This window comes from Labrus mixtus, chromosome 23, assembly GCF_963584025.1.
Source record: "Labrus mixtus chromosome 23, fLabMix1.1, whole genome shotgun sequence".
Lineage (NCBI taxonomy): Eukaryota > Metazoa > Chordata > Actinopteri > Labriformes > Labridae > Labrus > Labrus mixtus.
The window spans coordinates 6,369,441-6,390,817 of record NC_083634.1 but is presented as its reverse complement, the minus strand read 5'-3'; the positions used below and the strand labels follow the sequence as shown (position 1 = coordinate 6,390,817).

General features: G+C 42.6%; 3 protein-coding genes across 3 annotated transcripts; 1 reads left to right on the top strand and 2 right to left on the bottom strand.

Annotated features, from left to right (window-relative positions):
• Positions 1-7,247: 7,247 nt before the first annotated feature.
• zgc:112271 (uncharacterized protein LOC553698 homolog) lies at positions 7,248-8,991 on the bottom strand. Its single transcript, XM_061031563.1, has 3 exons — positions 8,799-8,991; positions 8,346-8,443; positions 7,248-7,484 (listed from the first exon to the last, which is right to left on the bottom strand). Exons 1-3 carry the CDS (start codon positions 8,859-8,861, stop codon positions 7,385-7,387), a joined length of 261 nt encoding a protein of 86 aa, XP_060887546.1. The 5' UTR covers positions 8,862-8,991; the 3' UTR covers positions 7,248-7,384.
• Positions 8,992-9,549: 558 nt separating this feature from the next.
• slx1b (SLX1 homolog B, structure-specific endonuclease subunit) lies at positions 9,550-14,935 on the top strand. Its single transcript, XM_061031618.1, has 5 exons — positions 9,550-9,862; positions 10,972-11,023; positions 12,335-12,658; positions 13,680-13,895; positions 14,689-14,935. The coding sequence occupies exons 1-5, from the start codon at positions 9,690-9,692 to the stop codon at positions 14,716-14,718; spliced, it is 795 nt and encodes a 264-aa protein (XP_060887601.1). The 5' UTR covers positions 9,550-9,689; the 3' UTR covers positions 14,719-14,935.
• Positions 14,936-15,588: 653 nt separating this feature from the next.
• Positions 15,589-21,058, bottom strand: LOC132958652 (uncharacterized). Its single transcript, XM_061031619.1, has 7 exons — positions 20,902-21,058; positions 20,565-20,689; positions 20,365-20,475; positions 19,046-19,099; positions 17,903-18,061; positions 16,310-16,432; positions 15,589-16,042 (listed from the first exon to the last, which is right to left on the bottom strand). Exons 1-7 carry the CDS (start codon positions 20,906-20,908, stop codon positions 16,004-16,006), a joined length of 618 nt encoding a protein of 205 aa, XP_060887602.1. The 5' UTR covers positions 20,909-21,058; the 3' UTR covers positions 15,589-16,003.
• Positions 21,059-21,377: the final 319 nt, after the last annotated feature.

Here is a 21,377-nt window from a genome sequence, read left to right as displayed (position 1 = left end):
CAAAAAGTTTTGGAATGGTTTTTGTTTTTATACAAAATAAATATATTCAGAAAAATAAAACCCTGTGTTCCCTCATCCCTGTGTTCCCTCAGCCCCATGTTCCCTCAGCCCCATGTTCCCTCATCCCTTTGTTCCCTCACCCCTGTGTTCCCTCAGCCCTTTGTTCCCTCAGCCCCATGTTCCCTCATCCCTTTGTTCCCTCACCCCTGTGTTCCCTCATCCCTTTGTTCCCTCAGCCCCATGTTCCCTCAGCCCTTTGTTCCCTCAGCACCATGTTCCCTCATCCCTTTGTTCCCTCAGCCCCATGTTCCCTCATCCCTTTGTTCCCTCAGCCCCATGTTCCCTCATCCCTTTGTTCCCTCAGCCCCATGTTCCCTCAGCCCTTTGTTCCCTCAGCCCCATGTTTCCTCATCCCAAGGTCTCATATCGAAAACACAAAATATGACGGGAGGGGGGTTTGAGGGGGGTGCAACAACACGTTATGTGCATTATAAGGGCCAGCCCTGATTCTGGGGGAATGTAGGCCTTAGGAAACACCGGGCCTAATTTGGGGAACATCGGGATGACCCCTGAACATGCTAAGCAAAAGGCGTACTGATACATAACACCAACAACATTTAAGGTAAGGTCTCTTATTTTCACTTTGGACACCTGCTGAGCTTCTTCATGACGGCTTTCTAAGCGAGCGGAGATGACTTCCAGCAGAGAGACAGACGACGGGCACATTTGTGCAGAGATTGGGCAGTAAACACAGACGCCGCCTGAGAGAATCTGTGCCAGCAGGTGTTCTTCACAGAGATCAGCTGGTGTTTGAACTAATGGAAGCTGATCCGATATGTGCACTCCGTCTCTCTTTCACTTCAGTTCGTCTGAGCGGGCGGCAGCGGCGTGTGGGCGACTGGAATTATCAGCTCCTGCGGAGAAGCCAAGCGTCCTAATTTAACACCTCGTGTCCCACACAGAGCTCCTTTATTGATTTATCACCTTCTGATCCCTCACGCTGCAGGGAGAGATTTCTTCTTCTGTGGTTTTTGTTATGACTCCCTCAGTCTGACCTTGTTTGGTCTCTAAAGACAGTTTAGGACATTTAAGACTCGTGTTAAAATAAACACAGAAGAGCTCAAATCATTTCATCAGGATATTTTTAATAAGCAAACTCCTCACGTGTAAGCTAAAAGAAGTTAGCAAAACTGTTTAATGCTAACGCAGACAGATATTTCTATTTTATTTGTACTTTACGCCTTTTAAAGTCCTTAAGCTGTAAGAAACATTTCGTAACATCAGCACAAAGCACTCTTATGCCAAATAAATTAAGTTTTATCATGTTTTTTTTATTATTAATAATAATAATAATAATAATAATAATAACTTTATTTCTATAGCACCTTTTAAAAACACAGGTTTACAAAGTGCTTTGACAAACAGCAAAAACAAGAACAAACTAAAGCAAACACAGAAGAACATAAACAACAGCAAGAACAAACAAATGCAAAATACTAAGAATAATTAAATACAATTCAACAGAAAAGAACCCAAAGTGCACGATACCCAACAGACGTATATAACCCGACCATCACAAGAACCATGATAAGAACCCAGGCAACACAAGAACCCAACAACACGAGCTGAGACCAAGAGGACCAAAGATTTAAAAAGATGTAAGAAACTAAAAGAGATAAAAGCAAATCAAAAGATAACAGCAATAAGAAGGTAAGAGCAATAAAAGAAATAGAAACAAGTGGTTAAAGGATCAAAAAACCCAAAACTATAATATTAATAAAAAGTAAAAGTAAATATAAATATGAAACATAAATAGACAAAGTAAGTAAGACAAGAAATTACCAAGTTAAAACATAAGAGGAGTTAAGATAAGAGCATAAATAAAAGGACAGTAAGAAGTAAAAGAAGATAAAAAATAGTAAAACCAGTAAGAAAAGACATTAAGAAGATGACATTACATAAAAGCAAGTCTGTAAAAGTATGTTTTAAGAAGGGATTTAAAAGAATTGAGGGAATCTGCAAGTCTTATCTCCTCAGGGAGGTCGTTCCAAAGTTGAGGGGCCCTGACTGAAAAGGCCCGGTCACCTTTAGTTTTAAGTCTCGACTTTGGAACGACCAGGAGGCCCCCACCTGAGGATCTAAGACTGTGGGCTGGCTCATATGGTGTCAGTAGCTCTGTTATATAGCTTGGAGCCAGCACTGTTCGTGCTTTAAAAGTAATGAGTAAAATCTTAAAATCGATTCTAAAACTTACAGGAAGCCAATGTAATGAAGCTAAAATTGGAGTGATGTGATGTCGTCTGTTACAACCAGTAAGAAGCCTAGCTGCTGCATTTTGGACTAGCTGGAGGCGAGACAGTGACTTATTTGTGATTCCGGAAAAGAGGGAGTTACAGTAGTCAAGTCGGGAGAAAATGAGGGCGTGGATGATCTTTTCAAGGTCTAGTTGGGTTATAATTGTTTTAATTTTGGAGATGGTGCGTAGATGGAAGAAGCATGATCGGACAACTGTTTTGATATGGGATTCAAAGGTGAGATTGCAATCGAATGTTATTCCTAGATTTCTGGCGGTGGGTTGGACATTGGCGAATAAGGGACCGAGGCTGCTCTTTGAGATATGAGTGGAGTTTGGCGGGTTGAATACTATGATTTCAGATTTAGAATTGTTCAGTTGGAGAAAGTTTTGTGCCATCCAGCAGTTGATATCGTTTAGGCAGTTTCTGACAGCAGCTAGGCTCCTAGTGTCCTCAGGTCTCAAAGGAAGGTATATCTGTGTGTCGTCTGCGTAGCAGTGAAAGGAGACATTGTGGCGTTCAATTATTTGGCCAAGAGGCAGCATCTAAATGGAGAATAAAATGGGACCTAAAACCGAACCTTGCGGTACACCACAGGTAATGTTAGAGGTAGAGGAGGAGTAGTTACCGATGGTGACCGCGAAGGTTCTTTCTAAAAGATAAGAGTAAAACCAGCTAAGCGCAGTATCCTTTAAACCAACCCATTTTCTGAGACGATCAATTCAAATTGTGTGATCAACAGTATCAAAAGCTGCGCTAAGATCTAAAAGAATTAAAATTGTGCCCTCCCCTCTATCTGTTGCTAAAATAAGGTCATTGGTTACCTTGAGGAGGGCAGTCTCTGTGCTGTGACAAGCTCTAAAGCCGGATTGGAATTTCTCAAAGAGGTTATTTTCAGTCATAAAAGATAAAAGTTGTGTTGAAACCACCTTTTTTAAAACTTTTGATAAAAATGGATGTTTTGAAATTGGTCTAAAATTGTTAAAATCAGTGGGATCAAGGTTGGGTTTCTTTAAAAGTGGTTGGACCACAGCATGTTTAAAAGCAGAGGGGACTACACCTTCCGCCAAGGAACTATTAATAATGGATAAAATACTGAGTCCAACTGTGTTAAAAACCTCTTTGAGAAATGTTGTGGGAATAAAATCAAGGCTGCACGTAGCTGATTTCATATGGGTTAAAATTTCAGATAAAAAGGTCAAGGACACTGGCTCAAAACTGCTAAAATAACTGTTAAGTTCCCTGCTGGTGTCTAAAATACGGTCTGGGGGGATGATTTGTTGCCTAATGTCCTTGACTTTATTAGTAAAATAAGTTAAAAACTTCTCACATAGATCCTGAGAAGGATCAGTAAAATAAGAAGGGGAGGGGGTGGTGATTGATTCTAAAACCTTAAATAAAATTCTGGGGTTAGAATGATTGACTAAAATCAGATTAGAATAAAATGCTGCTCTTGCATCTTTAACTGCCTTTTGGTATTGTTTCATTGAATCTCTCCATATTTCATAAAATACATGCAAGCCTGTTTTTTTCCATTTTCGTTCTTTCCTTCTGCAGTCTCTTTTTAGATCCTGAGTCAGTTCGTTTAGCCATGGCTAACTCTGTTAGTTTTTTTGTCTTGTCTAGGGAGCAACAGAGTCCAGCACAGTTTGACAGGTGAGATTAAAAGAGGAGACCAGCTCCTCTGTGTTAAGATTTTGGTAAAAGGCAGTTGAAGAGACACAAATAAAAAGCTCCTTAAACTTGCTAGCAGACGTAGAGTTAAAAACCCTGCTGTGGACAGGTGCCTTGCTAATAAAAGGTGGCTGAGATAGAACCATTCTGAATAAAACCAGTTTGTGGTCTGACACACAGATATCCTTTGTCTCAAAGTTGTTAGGGCTGAGACCACTGTATAAAACAAGATCAAGTGTGTGGCCCTTAGAGTGAGTGGGTTCCTGTATTGCCTGAGTAAGGTTAAAAGATTCTAGAATATCCATAAAATCACCTGCGAGGGACTGAGAGGGGCAACAGACATGTATGTTAAAATCACCTAAAACAAGGATTTTATCATACTTAGAAATAAAATGTGATAAAAACTCTGAAAACTCTGCAATAAAAACATTGTTAGGTCTGTAGATGATTAAAATGAACACAGGATCTTTTAAGTTAACAATAAAACCAAGATGCTCAAATGATGTAAAATGAGTGTGTAAAATTGGAGAGCATTTAAAAAATTTTCTATGAATAACAGCAACCCCCCCCCCCCTCCTCGGCATGACAGCCTGGGCTGATGAAGGTGAGTGAAATCAGGGGGGGTTGCTTCAATCAGAGGACTGCAATCTCCCATAGTCAACCAGGTCTCAGTGACAATAAAAAAGTCCAGATTATTATGATTTATAAAATCAAGGCAGATAAAAGATTTATTATTAAGGGATCTGATATTTAAAAGACCAAAGTTAGCTGAAGTGCATTTAAAGGTTGGTTGTGGGAGAGGTTGGAGGCGTACTTGGGTGAGATTGGAGTGGTTACAGTAATTGACAGGTGACAGATGTTGATGAGACAGTCTGCAGGTGACGTGTATGACTTTCCATCCCAATTTATACTTCCTGATGTCCATGTGTCTTTGGAATCATATGAGTGTAAACCACCCCTCGGAGTATTAACCCGTATAAACAGGAAATGACATGGTGAGGGCGCTCTCTCTTGATCCGAAGCCCCCAAGAAGGGCACCGACCGTTGAAGCCAACTTTACATAGTGGTTGAACTTGGTACTGCAGCGTCATGTGATGCCGTTAGTTCCAAAAACAGTGTGAGTGTGTCTGATTGGCCTTAATGAAGACCAGGTGTGGGGAGCTTATATCTACTAGTGCAGTGGTTCCCAAAGTGGGAGTCGGGACCCTCAGGGGGGTCGCGTGACACTGAGAGGGGTGTCCGGAGATTCCTTCTAGAAACATGTAAAAACAAATGTAAAATATCACATCTTATCCATTATTGTGAAAATATAAACAAAAACATAGTTCAAGAGATAACGTGTTCTGCTTCTAGCATTTCTGTTTGGGCTGTTCTAATCCAACTATTTGGAACTATTTTTGATATCACATCAGCTGCTGGGCTGTATTTGGTTTAGATCCTCTTCATCTCTGTGCGTTATTCAGATTAGGAAGCGTGTTTGTTTTTGATCAATACTATTCTTATTGTCCGATCTCCCTTCTAATCGCTTTCAGTTTTTGAGGATAACTTTAAGACACCTTCTGCATCCCACTTCCTCCTTTACTGACTAATGGTTGTTCAGGATTTAGGTTTTGTCCAATCACAAACAATTAAATATTTTTTACTTACTTTGTTTGTTTTTTTATTGGGGGGGCTTTTAATACCTTTATTTTAGAGATGGGCAGTGGACAGAGTCAGAAATCAGGGAGACAGGGGGAGTGACATGTGGGAGGGGAGCCGCAGGTCAGATTTGAACCCGGGCCGCCCACTTGGAGGACTACAGCCTCCTTACATGGGGCGCACTAACCACTAGACTACCAGCGAGCCCCCTTACTTAAAGTTTTTAGGTGTTTTTTAAAAATATTTTTGCGTTAAATTCACCCACTGAAGTGTTTTTGTGTTCTGGGAAACGTTTTGCGGTTGACCTTCAGGGCCCCCACATGGAAAGTCTGAAGTACTTACTGAACACCTTAGCATACACTGAAACATGAAATACATTTTCAGACACAAAAACTGTCGGCTCAGATTCACTCAGAGCAAAATAGAAACATAATATTTTCTCAGATTCAGTTCTGTTTTTCTCTCAGGTGGAAAATCTGCTGCTGGGGTCTAAATCACAAACTCATTGTCATGTTGTCCACCCTGAAATAAGAGCACACACACACACACACACACACACACACACACACACACACACACACACACACACACACACACACACACACACACACACACACACACACACACACACACACACACACACACACACACACACACACACACACACACACACACACACACACACAGGCTCTTCCATTAGCGGCCTGTGGCGGCTAAGTGGTGGAAGTAATCCCCACTCACTCGATGCTCGCGCTCCGTCTCTGTCTCCCGCTCACTGATGGAGAAAATCAGATCAGGGTTCAGCCGTTTCTCGTCGCAAACACAATTTATTTTATTTTCACGCCATAAAGCTGCGGATGTAAATGAGACGATGACACCTGAGCGTGGCGAGAAAGAAGCCGGCTGCTTTACTTAAACATGAAGCAGACTGAGTGTGGAGTTAATCCTCCTGAAAGCTCTCCACCATCCATTAGAATAAGAATAAACCTGTTTATTAATACACTGAAAACACACAGAGAGACGCTCGGCTGCACGCCTAACGCTCTGTGACATGTTCATGAGGAGGGATTATTGACTACCTGTGCAACAGAAATACACACCTGGATTTTATAGCTGTTAAAAGTGTATTGTTTTATGTTGTTATATACTGCAGATAAAAAATGATTTTTAACATTATAATCCTCCAAACGCACACACTTCACCTTTGGTTCCCAACCTGGGGTCTGGGCCCTCCTAGGGGGGGCGAGAGGCTGTGTCTGCTATGAGGTTGTCAAAATTCGTTTTGCACATATTAATTAAAATCCATAGACTTTAAATATTAACAAAGCTTGAGTGTCGTCACCCGTCTGTTCCTGCAGGGGGCGCTGGAGTCCCATCGATGGCGGTCTCCATGCTGGAAATGCTGTCTCAGTCTAATTTTCAATCAACCTAACGACAGACTGAGAGATGGAGCTGAGGCGGGTTTTAAACCTCCTGACAAACCGTTACACCGCGCCCGCCTGTCAATCAGGTCAGCTATGTTTTGTTGTTGAAGCTTTTGTTCAAGTTGCTCTGAAATCTATTTTGTTTTATATGTTCAACAGTCTTAATATGATGTTTCTGACGTCAGCCATCAGCAGGAAATAACAAACAGACAAAATATTATATCATCAGTTTGTTTGTTTTTTATTTCCACCAGAACATGTTTGTGTTTTCATCACTGTTGATCGTTTACAGGAAGTGAAGGAGAGTTTGAGTTTTCTGTCCACATATCAGAGAGAGTAAGTTTTGTGTGTGTGTCACTGTGCTTTCTGTTTCTCCCACTGTTCAGGTGTGAGCGTCTTCTGTTCGAACGCGTGGATCTCTTTCAGCTCCTCGGCGAGACACGTGTTCACCATCCTGTGAGAACAAAACACACAGACACGCTATGAGCACAAAAACAGAACATGTTTAACGTCTGAGACATGGGGGACAACTTCTCAAATCAACAAATAACATTATTTGGGACTCATGTTCTCCTCTCATGTCGTCAGTCTGAAACCTTTAGAGCAGCTTTATATGATCTTATTGATCTGATACTGGAGTCAGTAAAAACCCTCATTTCAGCCTCTTTCAGCTGCTGTCTCTTTAAGGCCCCCCTCCCCATGTGTCCACTCTCTTCTGATTGGCCAGCTCTCTGGAAGCCTTCCTGGGGAGAACAGAACACTGCAGGGCTGCCAGGGGAGGGCTGCTCTCCAGGTCTGGGAGAAGAGAGTCTATGTAAGAGGTTTCAGTGGTTTACGTAGAGGCTTGAAGCCGTCTGGTGAAATTCTTGGTTTCATATCGGGAACTATGGCGTGATTTACAGAGCAAGTCGTTCAGCGCCCTCTGCAGACTCATCCTGGGAATACTCCAACATATGTTTACCTCATGATCTGAAGCTTTGACCACGTTTAGTTTGATCATCCAGCATCATAACACTATATTGAGATTCTGTTCAACTACACGTAGCATTGATAGAAAGACACATATTCTCATTATAGCGCCGTATAGAGGACTCTGCTGCTTCGCCTGCTACTTCCACATCGTTCTTTTTAGTCTCCCGCTGTGTTAAAATGAGGATCAACATAATAGGTCAACTTCTATGTCTATGTGTAGTTTCAACTGACCCCGTCTGCAGCAGTGCTTCGTTAAGCTTCAGCGTGAACACATTACTATGAGTTACAAAGGATTAAAAAATAAACAACTGACTGATAACTACAAACACACGCTGTGTTGTACCTGTGTCTCTGTAGCAGCTGCTTGCCCTCAAACTGGGGCGACACCACCAGGACTTTGAAGCTGGCAGCACATCTGTTTTGTGACGTATCCTCCACATCCTGAGGAAAACAAAATACAGACAAATTGTTAACTTACAGTCATGCTGACATTTCTGTGTCTGAAACCCCTGTACCAAGAAAAACACTCACTGTTTATATCCCTTATTGTTTGAGAAACGTTTGGGAGCAGCTAAACAAAGGAAACACTGCTCAACCAAACTCCATTTAAAAATCAGTAAATTTAGTGCTGCTGTGTTTTGTGTTTTGTGTTTTGTGTTTTACAGTCTGTGGTGTAAACACCATAACATGACGTGCAGCAGTGTTGTCAGTGCCCTGTCCACTTCCTGCAGGGTGATTTAAGAGCTACAACAACAAATACGAGACATTTAATGACATATATAAACAGGAAACCTACCACGTGCACTGCCGCGAGCTCCTTTATCAGTTTATCTTTGATGTGATCAGCTGTTATCGCCATGTCTGCATTCACGAAACACACGGTTACGTTAGTAAATCAGTTGTTACTATTCTACACCGGCGATGTTTGTAGTTACTAATCAAGTCCATTCAAGAGAGAGCATGCTAACACCGGAAGTAGTTTGATACTATCTTTTTTTAATTGGTTAAAACATTATGTCGAACCATATTTATGATCTGACATTTAATCTCTTTAATAATTATCAAAAATGATGGATTTAAATGTTTTTATAAACCTTATTTCGCAAATTTATATCAGACTATGTAACAGCCAATCACGTTCGGGCACTGGCGGCTACAGCCAATCAGACACGGTGTGAACATAGAAGAGGCGGGATAAAGATTTAAAGTGGCAAATCACAATTTTTAGGGGTCCTAACAGAATGCCGACGTTAATGTAAAAAACGATTCATGTAAATAAATACAAACGTTTCAACTTTGCTTAATTTGAAGTGTACCACTTGTATCAGTAATGATTTATGATTTTAGCTTTTATTAGCCGTTCAGTGACACACATTACTTATTTTTAATGTATGTTTTTAATCAGGCAGATTTCTAGGCTGCAATAACAACACACTATTTACATTTTACATCGATGAACTGTTCTGAAAAGTCAGCTTTGAGAAACTTAATGCAGAATTAAGTACAAAATGAAACAGTGGAGTGAAAAATAATGTATCCATGAGGGTGATACTATTACCAGAAGCTTCTCTGGTGAGATTTTCCAACGATTTCATCTTTATTTAGTTCGTTATTGGCTACCAGATAACGTCATGATAGTTTTATTATCAGACTCGTTGAAGGTCAGAGTTGATGAAGAGAGAGCACGATGGTAGTGGAGGTGGAGAGTTTCTTCGGTGTGTACATGCTGTACTGTATTAATCCTAAATTTAAAGGACGGATTTATATCGGCTTCACGGTGAACCCTGAGCGGAGGATCGGACAACACAACGCCGGGAGACACCGAGGAGGAGCGAAGAGGACCAGCGGCAGAGGACCGTGGTATGATCTTCATATTTACACTTCAATATATATATACTATAATATATAATATAACCACACAAGAGGAGGGACATGCAGTTCAAATCATCAGTGATATTCTGCATGTATTCCTCTCTTTATTTCCTTCTCTTTTGAGTTTTATGGCGGTTGGCATCGTTAACTTTTGCTTTAGCGCCACCTGCTGTATTTTATTAGTTCAACAACAGTGCACATAATTGTTGTACATGAACCTAATATACATATATATATATATATATATATATGTCTCCATATGGCTGATACAACTTACCATGCATCCTTGAGGATCATCACAAACTGTGACTCAATGTTGTGAGTTGAGCTCTCAGGTTGGATGGTCCGCTTTAGGCTCCTTCACTGAAACACCTTCATATGTAAGTCCTCACTATCTATGAGTTTTTATCACGCAGTATTCTTTGCGTTCTCAGGACCTCTGTCCCTCAAACAGAAATTGGGCTTTTGGGTGTTCTGGCCCCTCAGCCTGGAATCTGTTGCAGAATGACTTAAAGCTCAAGGAGCTGCAGTCCTTAAATGTTTTTAAAATCTCAAATGAAAGACATGAAAGCAGATTCTACAGGATGCCGATGTTTTCAGCTCGACTGCTTTAACTACTGACTCCCAGATCTGACTGCTTCTAGATGATATAATAGATGGTTCTATAATTGTAAATTGAACTTTGTCTCTCTTTGTGTCTCTGTCTGTAATTCTGTGTTTCTGCTGCTGCCTGTCTTGTCCTGGTCTCCCTTGAAAAAGAGGTGCTTAATGGACCAGCCTGGTTGAAAATAAATAAATAATTGGACACTAAATATCATATTTACAGTGTCCACCCAATGTGATCCATTCCCCTGTAATATTCTGCTCTATGACCCGGACACAGTCTGTGTTTGCATCAGTGTTTCCTTCAGTGTAACATCTTAACTCCTCAGTAATGTCCAGCACCCGCTTTGCATCATCCAACAGATTTAGATTCTTCCTGACTTGCCTTGTGTTTCATCTGCACAGTTTATTAACGTTAATATAAACGCTCCTAAACATTTGTTTTCCATACAGACATTTTGATCCGTTCAACCTTTTCTCTGTTTAATTTGCAGGGAGATGGTCCTCATCATACACGGCTTTCCCTCTGATATCGCCGCCCTGAGGGTAAGAAGATGTTTTTTTTAACTGACTGTACATTTTTAAAAATTAGAATCTGAAATACTTTATTCGTCCCGAGGAACTTTTGGCGTTACACGTGCTCCTACACATGAAATAAAATAAGCATACTGACTTAAGGCTGGATGTCACTTATCAGAGTGTCTTCTGCCCCCCCTTTGAATCTGTTAAAAACATCCATTAAAGTGTCAGGTTGCGTTTTACTTGCTGTTAATGATATAATTTCTGATTGTCCAGTTACCAGTTTAACCAGTCACTGTATATATGTGGACATAATGAACGGCTCATGTTCTCAAATAAACTTTCAAATAAAGTCTCAGGTCCCCTCTGCAGTTCTCCAAAGTACCTCTAGGTGTCTCTGTAACCATATTTCAGAAAGGTGCTGCTTCAGGTGTTTACAGTATTAATATCTGTATTAGAAAGTATCTGGAGCAAACTTCTATGATTTTCTGAATCAGAAATACGATCCATGCATCCCTAAGCAGATTGTTGTTTCTATGAAATCCTAAAACCCGCCGAGTGGAGAAACGACTTTCACATTTTAAATCCTCAGTTTGTTTTTTTCTGGCTCAAACGTTCTCTGAAATATTCTGTGGAAAAGGATTATCACTCGTTTCTTCACTCTGAGACTTTCTCAGCCTCAGCAGCTTTGACACGCTCGTATTTGTACGGTTCTGATTGATCACAAAGAGAGAGCATTCATTGTTCTGTTGATCACCATCACACTCCTGAATGGGACTGACTGACAGGACTGGGTTTGGGTTTCAGTCCTGGTGCGGAGAGGTGCCAGTTCACTTCCCGAGTAAAACCTGTTAGGCTTTTATTTTGAAGTTTTGCTCTGTCTTAAGCTGAGAGTACTTTACTTGCAGTATGCTTTTATTTTGACATAAAGTAAGGCCCTTCCTGTAGATGGAAGGTTAGGACATGAAGTTAAGCACAGAAACAGGAAGTGGTTAGGGATCCCAAACTGAGGTAAAACAGCTCAAAGGAACGGTAACAAAGGTCAATGTGTGATGTCATAAGGTCAATGTGTGATGTCATCAGGTGGATATTACTTTGGACTCGTCAGCTGAGCTGTCTGAGAGTTTGTTAAAGTGAAATGAGACATTCAAAGATGCAGCAGTGTCCTTCTTTTACATCACTGAGACTACAGGGAGACACTGAGGACCACTATCTACGGTGAGCCTGAAGGGACAAAATAGTTTCCAGTATAAATGTCCACACTGGGAGCAGAGTGAGCAGAGAGAACGATGTGGATCTTTTAAATTATTTTATTCCCTCTCTTTAATGTTGTTTTAGTTTGAGTGGGCGTGGCAGCACCCTCACTCCTCCCGCCGTCTCTCCCACGTCTCGCGGAGCTCCAGGAAAGAGTCGAGCCTGCAGTTCCACTGGCGCGTCGTCTCCAACATGCTGCGGGTGGCGCCGTGGAGCAGGCTGCCTCTGACGGCCCGCTGGCTCAAACAGGAGTACAGGATGGACTTTGAGCCGGGCCTGCAGCCGCCGCTACACGTCCCCATCGCTTTCGGGAGCGTGAGGGCCAAGAAGAAGAAGCAGCCGCCGCCGTCGTCTGGAGGAGAGGAGGAGGAGACGACGCGGTGTTCTCTCTGTCGGGGACGCGTCAAGGTAGAAATCTGATCTGCGGTCAGATTAACAGCGCTCTGCTTTTATAAATGCAGCGTTACCAAACTGTGTCTGCATGGATGACATTTTTGTGAGGAAGCTTATCGTTGAGGTTGACCAACTTCCTGGCTGCAAACAACTTAAAAATAAAATAATAATAATAATAATTTAAAAAAAAAAAATCCTAAATCTACACTTTGGCAGTAATTCAAACATCGATCTTTGGTCCATATTACGTCATAATTTCAGCATTTGCAGAAAAACATTTATTGTACACAGGTAGGATGTGACAAAAGGAAGAAGTCCTCCTACCTTGGCGTTGCTCTGCTCGTGACCCGGACTTGAGTTTGTATTTCTCTGTTGTGTGTTGTGTGCGGCACTTTGAGTCCTAGGCAAATTTTCCCCAAGGGGACAATAACGTGTACGGTATGTGTTGTGTTCACCGCGGCATGACAAGGTTATTAGTACATTTCGTGTTAGCGAAACTACTCGGTTCCATATATGGTGCCGAGGGGCGGGAAACATTGCCATGGTAACAGCAAGCTCAACCAATCAGAGACACTATATGATCGTGGGCAGTGTTGTTCTTTGCCTATCGCAAATAAATCTTGTTTTTTTGGGTTGATATCAGGCGACCTCGTGTCTCCTACAGGAACATAAACCATTGTTCTACACTCCGGTAGCTCGTGGTCAGTCTACCTGTGATGGTTATGACATCATGGCTAATAATCAAATCTGCTATGGACAAAAGAACAGCGAACCACATTGTTGAGCTCTATAGAAGTCTATCATAAACTCCTCAGGTGATTTATTCCCTCTGTGAACATTTTTTCCTCCTGAGTTAAAGGTCTCATTTATAGACTGTTTAAAAGATGGACAACATGACAGCTCCCCCAAAGTGAAGCCAAAAACATTTAGAGCTCCCCCTACTGACTGGCTTCAGTGTTGGTCGTAAGCTCCGCCTCCTCCTTGCTAACAGATGGGACATGAGTACAACTATAACTGTTTTTTTTTTTTTGCTCAGGTGTCAGAGAAGCTGAGGTGTTTCCACCCGACCTGTTCGATGAGCAGTCACGTTATCTGCCTCGCCAAACACTTCCTCAAGTCGGAGGCGTCACACCTCATCCCCGTGGAGGGGGAGTGTCCGTCATGCCGGCGCTCCGTGCTGTGGGGGAGTCTCATCCGACACCAACACGGCTGCCTCGGAGACCTGGAGGAGATGGCACCGTCTGCGTCCCAGGTGAGTGACGACGGGATGTTCACAGACGTCTGATTATGAGCGACACATCTGACCACACATGCTGTACGTTCAAACGAAGAGAAACCACTCTGAAGGCCCTGACACACCGAGGAGATCGCCGGCCATCGGTCCTAGTTGGACCCTCGGTGAGCGGTCGTCAACCTAGTTTTTGCGGTGTGTCCGGCTCTGTCTCTACCTGTCGGCCTCTTTTTGGCCGATTCGACATGTTGAATCAGCTGTCGGTGAGAGGAATCTCTCTGATTGGCTGTTGGAGGTTTCATTTCTCTCCAGCTCTCTCAGGTTCAGTAAAGCCCCTTGAGCATGCTGCTGTAGTCTCCATGCTTTCACCCATTAGTGCGGTTTCTCCTTATTTGTCTTCTTTTCTTTTTCCACTAAAAGACCAAGGACTGACAACGCCAGCGCCATTTTCAACTTTTTATCAGACATTATTCTCCATTAGTAGACTACCTATAATACGAGTGGTGAGCGACAGCGGTGTGAAAATGGTCTTCTGGTATCACAACGAGCTACCACCGCCTGCTGGCATGGAGAGTTATTTCCTCTCTCATGAGCAGAACGTACGTGGTGGTTGGTCGTCAGCTGTAGTCTTTGTGGTGTGTTCAAGTGCAACTTTTTAACCAAGACGTGAGGCGGCCTTCGTCGCCTCTTGTTCTTTGCCGTCTGCTTGGTGTGTCAAGGCCTTTACACTTTCTGTTCGTACCAAACTCCATCACAGAAACCATCACATATAGCACTGGTTTGAATGTTTGCTTCTTCCTCTGCTCTCCTACAGAGTCACTGGGCCGACGAGCTGCAGATTTGAGGAAGTGGAATCTGCAGACAATGAACTTTTATTTCCTTCCTGATGAACTGTGGAGCACAGACACATAAGTCACCCAACGTCGCTCTGGGATCCTTCCACTGACTCTTTTTCAAAAATGCTGATCATGAAGTTTTTTTTAAACTGTTTTATTTATGAATTATGTGTGAAAAAGAAACATTTAAATGTATTTTGTTACAAATAAAAAGATTTGGTGTCATTTTGTTTCACATTGATTGATTAGTGACGGCTGAGTGCACAGATACTGTTCTGTTTGTTGAAGACGTGTTTGTTTTAAAGGACAAACCAGTAAGATGTGTAGTGAGTGAAATGATAAAGTGATCTTACTATATGATCAGACATTAAGGAAACATGTTGAAGTGCTGGCTTCTCTGACAACAATGCAGCAGCCAGTATGTCCTCCTTCTAACTTTAGATTCTGCTCCTGAATGCTCTGGATTTGTTTGGACCAGAGAAGGTAGGCGGTTTTAAGACACCCCCACACTGCCGTTTTGGACGCCCCTCGGTTTGCTAGATATGAGAGCAGTTATCAGGTCAACAGGTGTTGCAGCGATGGAAGCGGGCAAGAGAAGTGGTTCAGATAGAAGTGATTGTACCCGACCTAAAAAGCCTCTGCATGTTTCTAATAAGCTCCACGAGCAGAAACGTGCTCAAACTAGGATCAATATTGGAGATGCTTTTGAAAAATGGAGAGATGTTAGAACTTCAGTGTCCACCACATGGCAACCTGCGTGAGCATCGATTTAGTGAATCAAAGAAGATTGGTGGTATCTTTTGTGTGGTTTGGTCTGATTGTGATTATTTCCCCACAAGTCCCGCCCTTTTTGATTTTGATTGGTCGGTGACATGACATGATAGTGAAGTAACTTTATTGAAAATCAAGTTTGTGGTACAAATATTTTCTACATACAATCCAATATGCAAAATCAAAAGCTGCAATATTATCCTGCGATATTTTGCTGTTATTAAGCTGAATGGATGAACGCTAACCCTAACCCAAAAAACACAATTGAAGTGCTCAGTTTTTGGTCTCCACCACCTCCAGAGAAGTGTCAGCTAAATGCAGACCCATGTTCTAGCGCTGGTCGCTGAACGTGTTTTGATTCTGTTTGGTGGCAAATAAATGTTTAAAAAAGGTTAAAAAGGAAAAGTTACAGTTAATGTGATATTTCAACCCTTTGACTCATCGTTAGTATAATAAACTGATTTGTGAAGCTTCAGCGTAATGTAGCGTTATTATGTAGCTGTCCATCCGTCTTCTGCGTCCTCACTGTTGGACAGGCGGGGCTTGAATGGTGATCACAGGCTGAGAGGGACGAAAGGAGCAAGAACAAACAAAAAGAACACGATTATTTACAGGTAGAGTCTGCAGCTTTGTTCCTTCAAAATAAAATACAGAGCTTAAAGATGGAGTCAGCAGCTTCCTCCTTCAAAGTAAAATACAGTCTTGTAAACTAAAGCTGCTCCATCGTCCCTTCTGGGCCTCCGTATTTAAATATAGCCCAGTCATCTCAGGCAGGGTAGGTAGGTGTCTATGTGGTTCTTCAGACAGTCATGGTCAGGGTCTACTCACCACTTTAGGAGCTGGATGGCAGCAGTTGACCACCTTGCAGGAATAGGCGACCAAAGTTGCAGAGATGGCCAACAGAGCGATCTGAATGACGATCCCCTCGGCGAAGAAATGGGAATGAGCGCTCTGGAAGAGAGGTTTGTAGAAATTAAAGTATGCTGCAGAGAAAGTGAGACTTTACATAGAGACTTCTGAGAGTTTAGTTCTTGTGACGTCACGCTGTGCGCCGGTTTCTCCTCCGCTTGAGGTCATCGTGCGACGCTGTCACTTTTGTTCACATGAGATTAGAGCGATTGCAGACGTCACCAAACTAGCGCTGGTGATAAACGTTGCTAATTGGATTTTTTTACACGCTCACACACAGTTACTCTCCCACTATTTTGACGAGCAGAGACGAGCGGAGACAACCTGATTGGTTGACTTTGTAAATTAAATGGTCATTGCAGAGGAATGGCGAGAAATCGTTGCGTGCACATGACAGCCTTTCCAGTGTGTTTTGTGTTTTCATGTGGACGAAGATGTTTTTGATAACTGAGTATGTGTGTAAAGGGATATTCTTTTTGAACAGGAGGAGGAACACCTAAAAAAATTCCCGCCTAGTGGAGTTCTCCGTGGAGTTTGAAGAAGAATCCAGAGGAACTCTGTCCCAGGTTTCCTCCTCATCAGGATCTATTGAGCACACCTGAGATGTTCTCCCTCAGCTGACTGATGACGATCAGCTGGGCTGGGAGGTTATATAAGGAGGTTGGTGTTTGCGTGCTCAGATGGTTGTGAGTCTCCAGAGTCGACACCTTCAGTCCGCTTTCTGAGTTGAGTGTTTTTGAAGAGAGAGGCTGATTATGAAACCTCGTACTAGTGTTGTAGTCAAGACGTACCTGAGACAAGACCAAGACCAAGATCATACACGTCACACAAAAATCATCTTGATTTTAGGGGGCGTGTAACTCACTTAGAGCTTAACACCGGGAAGGATAAAAATCAAACTACAAATTAAATTAAGTTATTCATTCTTTCAGAAAGAGGCGTTTTCCTTCTGATCACAGTGATGACGTGGGGAAATAGCCGACAAGTGGTGGTCTTGACCGGTCTTGATTTAAAATCCGGAGTCCCCCCACGCCGAGACCGAGACCTTCAAAAAGTGGTCTCCAGACCGAGCACTACCCCCTACTATCCTCGTAGTACGTTCTGATTGGTCCTCTGTTTGACAGAAATACCCAGATGTCGTACTGATTCATGAAGCATCTACAGTCTGCATCAGACCAGTCTCCCTCGTGTACTGTTTCCCACAATGCAAAGCGGCAGGTCAGAGGTCGAAGTAACCGACGGCAGCATCCAATCGTAACAGAGGAAATAATCCCAATCAGACCAAACCACACAAAGACACCACCAGTTATCTTTGTTGATTCTCTGAATCATGAAAATCTAAATGAATCTCTCCTCAGCTTTTTTCAGACTCTTAAGTGGACGCTTCACTGGAGCAGCGTTTGGCGTCCGCTGGGCTGTTGTTTACTTCCTCATTCCAAGAGCAGAAACTACACCAGTTCATGACTTTTGATATGAAATATTTTAATAAGTGTGTAAACGGTTCTTACTCACTTCAATCTTGTGGCAGATTTCTCCGATGTGTAAGGTGACATTGTCGTACTCATAGTGCCAGCAGTAATAATACATCGTGTCCATTTTAATCAGCGTGCACACCATGTTAAAGATGGACGCTCCGCACGCCACGATCTGCATCCCGAAACAGGCTCTGAGCTGACACGTACACACACACACACACACACACACACACACACACACACACACACACACACACACGGGGGAAATTCAATACAGTAAATTTATATTTTTTTTATATTTTTACACTTTTTCAGATTTTGGTTGAACTTGTCTTCAGGTCCTGACAGAAATTAAAAACTCATGTTCTCTGAAAAAGGAACAAAGGAAATCTGTCATCTGTATCAGTTGTAAGCCTGTAAAAACTTCGACCAATGTCTGCCACGAGGTACAAATCTGATGAACCAATCACACGCCTCCCTGCTCGTTCTCTACCTCTTGCATGCTCTAGCTCACACTCAAAGCTCGTCACCGATGACTTTAGGAGTTTATACTGTGAGTTTACTTATCGCTGAATGAGACATGAGATGACGTAGTTTCTACACAGTGCAAGAGATGAGCTGAGGTCCGCTTCTGGAGCAACGGCGCTCGTGCATGTAAGTGAGGGGGCGTGGCTTTAGAGAATTATCAATCCCAAGATTAACTCCTGCACAGTGTCTAGCCTCAAACAAATATTTATAGGGCAAAAAGCGCAAGGTGTAGCCGAGAAGAGGTGAACCAAATGAAGGTTGTGATAGTGACGTGTCAAACCAAAACATTCTGATCCGAACTTGTTATTTAAAAACAACTGAAAACCTTCGGTTCAGTAACAAAACAAAACAGAAGTTCAGGAAGTTAAAGCTGCAGTTTGAGTCAAGTCGTCCCAAAACTCTGATCTTCGTCCAAAGTTTGATGACTGATCCACCCCTGACTGTCATGTCTGCTGATCACTGAGACCAGCAGGCAGACCGTTACGTGCAGGAAGACGCACGTATCCACTAATTGAGCGTTGGCAGGGTGAGTGGGCTGGCGTCACACACAATGGACTCATCAGACCTCCGTAGAGGGAGAGGGCTCAGACTGGTGGTGCTCGTTTTCCTGCAGACATTTGACAAAGTTTAGTTTCTCATGAATGTAACTCACTGTTGGCAGGTGGAGGTTCTGAGCAGCTACAGCGACGCTCCCAGCGATAACAACCTGTGAAGAAAACACACACACACACACACACACACACACACACACACACACACACACACACCACAACGTTAGTGCACAACTTCAGGAACATTTTTTATCTGTTGTATTTTAAATGAAAGATTTTTCTCCATTTTTTAAAACAGTTTTGTAAAGATGAACAGAGCGTCCGTGGTGTTAGCTGAGGGGAAAAAGACTCATGTGACTATCTGTACGCTTTGTTAGCAAATCTGTTCCTACTGTACAGTTTTTATTTATTTATTTTTTTTATTGTAGATTTTTAAACTGAAGGTAGTTTCGCAAACTGTGGGCATGTATTTTTAAACTTTGACCACAGACTGTAAATGTGAATATTTGAACCCTGAGTGACGTCACCCGTCTGTTCCTGCAGGGGGCGCTGGAGTCCCATCGATGGAGGTCTCCATGCTGGAAATGCTGTCTCAGTCTAACTTTCAGTCAACCTAACGACAGGCTGAGAGCTGGAGCTGAGGCGGGTTTTAAACCTCCTGACAAACTGTTACACCGCGCCCACCTGTCAATCATGTCAGCTACACGCCTTATTGTGAATAACTCTTATCCTTCATCAAATCAAAACTGATGAGTCATCAAAACATTCACCCCCCGTACAGTATGTGTCGATCGAGACATGAGCTAATCAGACCTATTTGTTTTTTTGAACCAGGCTGTAAACATGTTAATCTCTGCTGTAAAAACAGACTTTCTGAATGGGTGTGTATGTGACTTCCTGTGCTTCTGCAGCCAGCCTCTAGTGGACACTCGAGGAACTGCAGGATTTTACACTTCAGCATCGGCTTCGTTCTTTCTAACAGCGGAGGTCGCAGCTCGACTTTGACACAATCATAAACTGTGGTCACGGTTTCATACATTTTTTTGGTCATGGAATGGATTTGTAAACACGAGTTATTTCTTTAGACAACATGGATTGAACCATTTCCACTGTGATTTTATCTGCACAAGCACAAGTACACAAGTGTCTGTTAAGGGTAAGAACAGACACATTAAAGCTCCCCTTAAAGCCAGATAAAGTGGAGCTGTCCTTCCTCTACCAAGAAAGAAATCGGGATTGCGAAACCGTGCCCACAGATTGCAGAACAGCAGGCATAAACAGATTTGTGAACAGAGATTTCAGATTTACACACGCCTCTTTCTCTTGTCTCAGCTGTCCGTTAAGAAGCCTGTCAGGGTTTGTTATACAATGTTTACGTGCTGCTGCATGTGTTCACATCTCACGGCGTGCTCGTGCTCACCAGCAGGGATGCGATGAAGAAAGGTATGTCAGAGTTGATCCGGCTCAGGTCATTGGCCAGAAACACACTCACACAGAGGATCTGATAAGCACTCAGGCTGATCTGAGTCACCTGGAACAGCACAGAGGACACTTCAAATTATCACAAACACACACGGACACACACGGACACACACACACACACACACACACACACAGTACCCCCAGGAACTTGGGCTCAGCCTCCAGGTATTTCTGCTTCCTGGTGGAGACGTTTCTCTGGAAGGAAACTTGAACCAGAGGGCTCTGAGCGGCACTGATGCCCTCCTCCATCACGGCCTCTTCATCTGGAAATGAACACAGGTGTTAAATATCGATTTTCATCGCGAGCTCTGCACGGGGGGAAAAGAGAAGTGCATGCAGAACTCGAGCAGCGGAAGTCATGCTCTCCAGCTGAACACAACATCTGGATTTCATCACTCTGAACAAACATGAATCTCCACGCAGGGTTTGAACTCTTTCAGCAAATATACTGATTTGAAAAAGCGTCTCTTCTTACCTGCCATGTTCACAGAAAGTCCGATCAAATGTCCTCAAATTGACGTCTTCGTTGTCCGCGTCTTTTCGGAGGCTGCAGGAAGTTTTGCAACAACTTTGTGGATCTGAGTGTCCGAGTCCCGCCCCGAGTCCGTCCTGCAACACGAGTCCATCTGCACGATCAGCTGTTTGATACGAGGATTCTGATTGGCTGATTCCCTTCACTGAACTTTCTCATTTAGCATAAAAATAGACGATTTAACAACAACAGATTTATGCACCGCATAATCACCGTCTTCATCACCATGTAAACTGTTGCAATCATTCCCAACTTTTTTATGTATAAATTAATTAAGATGTCACGTTTCAGTATGTCATCTTTAAATGTATTTTATTTTCTTATTGGTTGAACCGATGTAAAATGTGTCTGTATATTCAACATGTGCAGAATTATGTGTTTATTCCTTTACATTAATATTTATAATTTTCCCCCAGAGT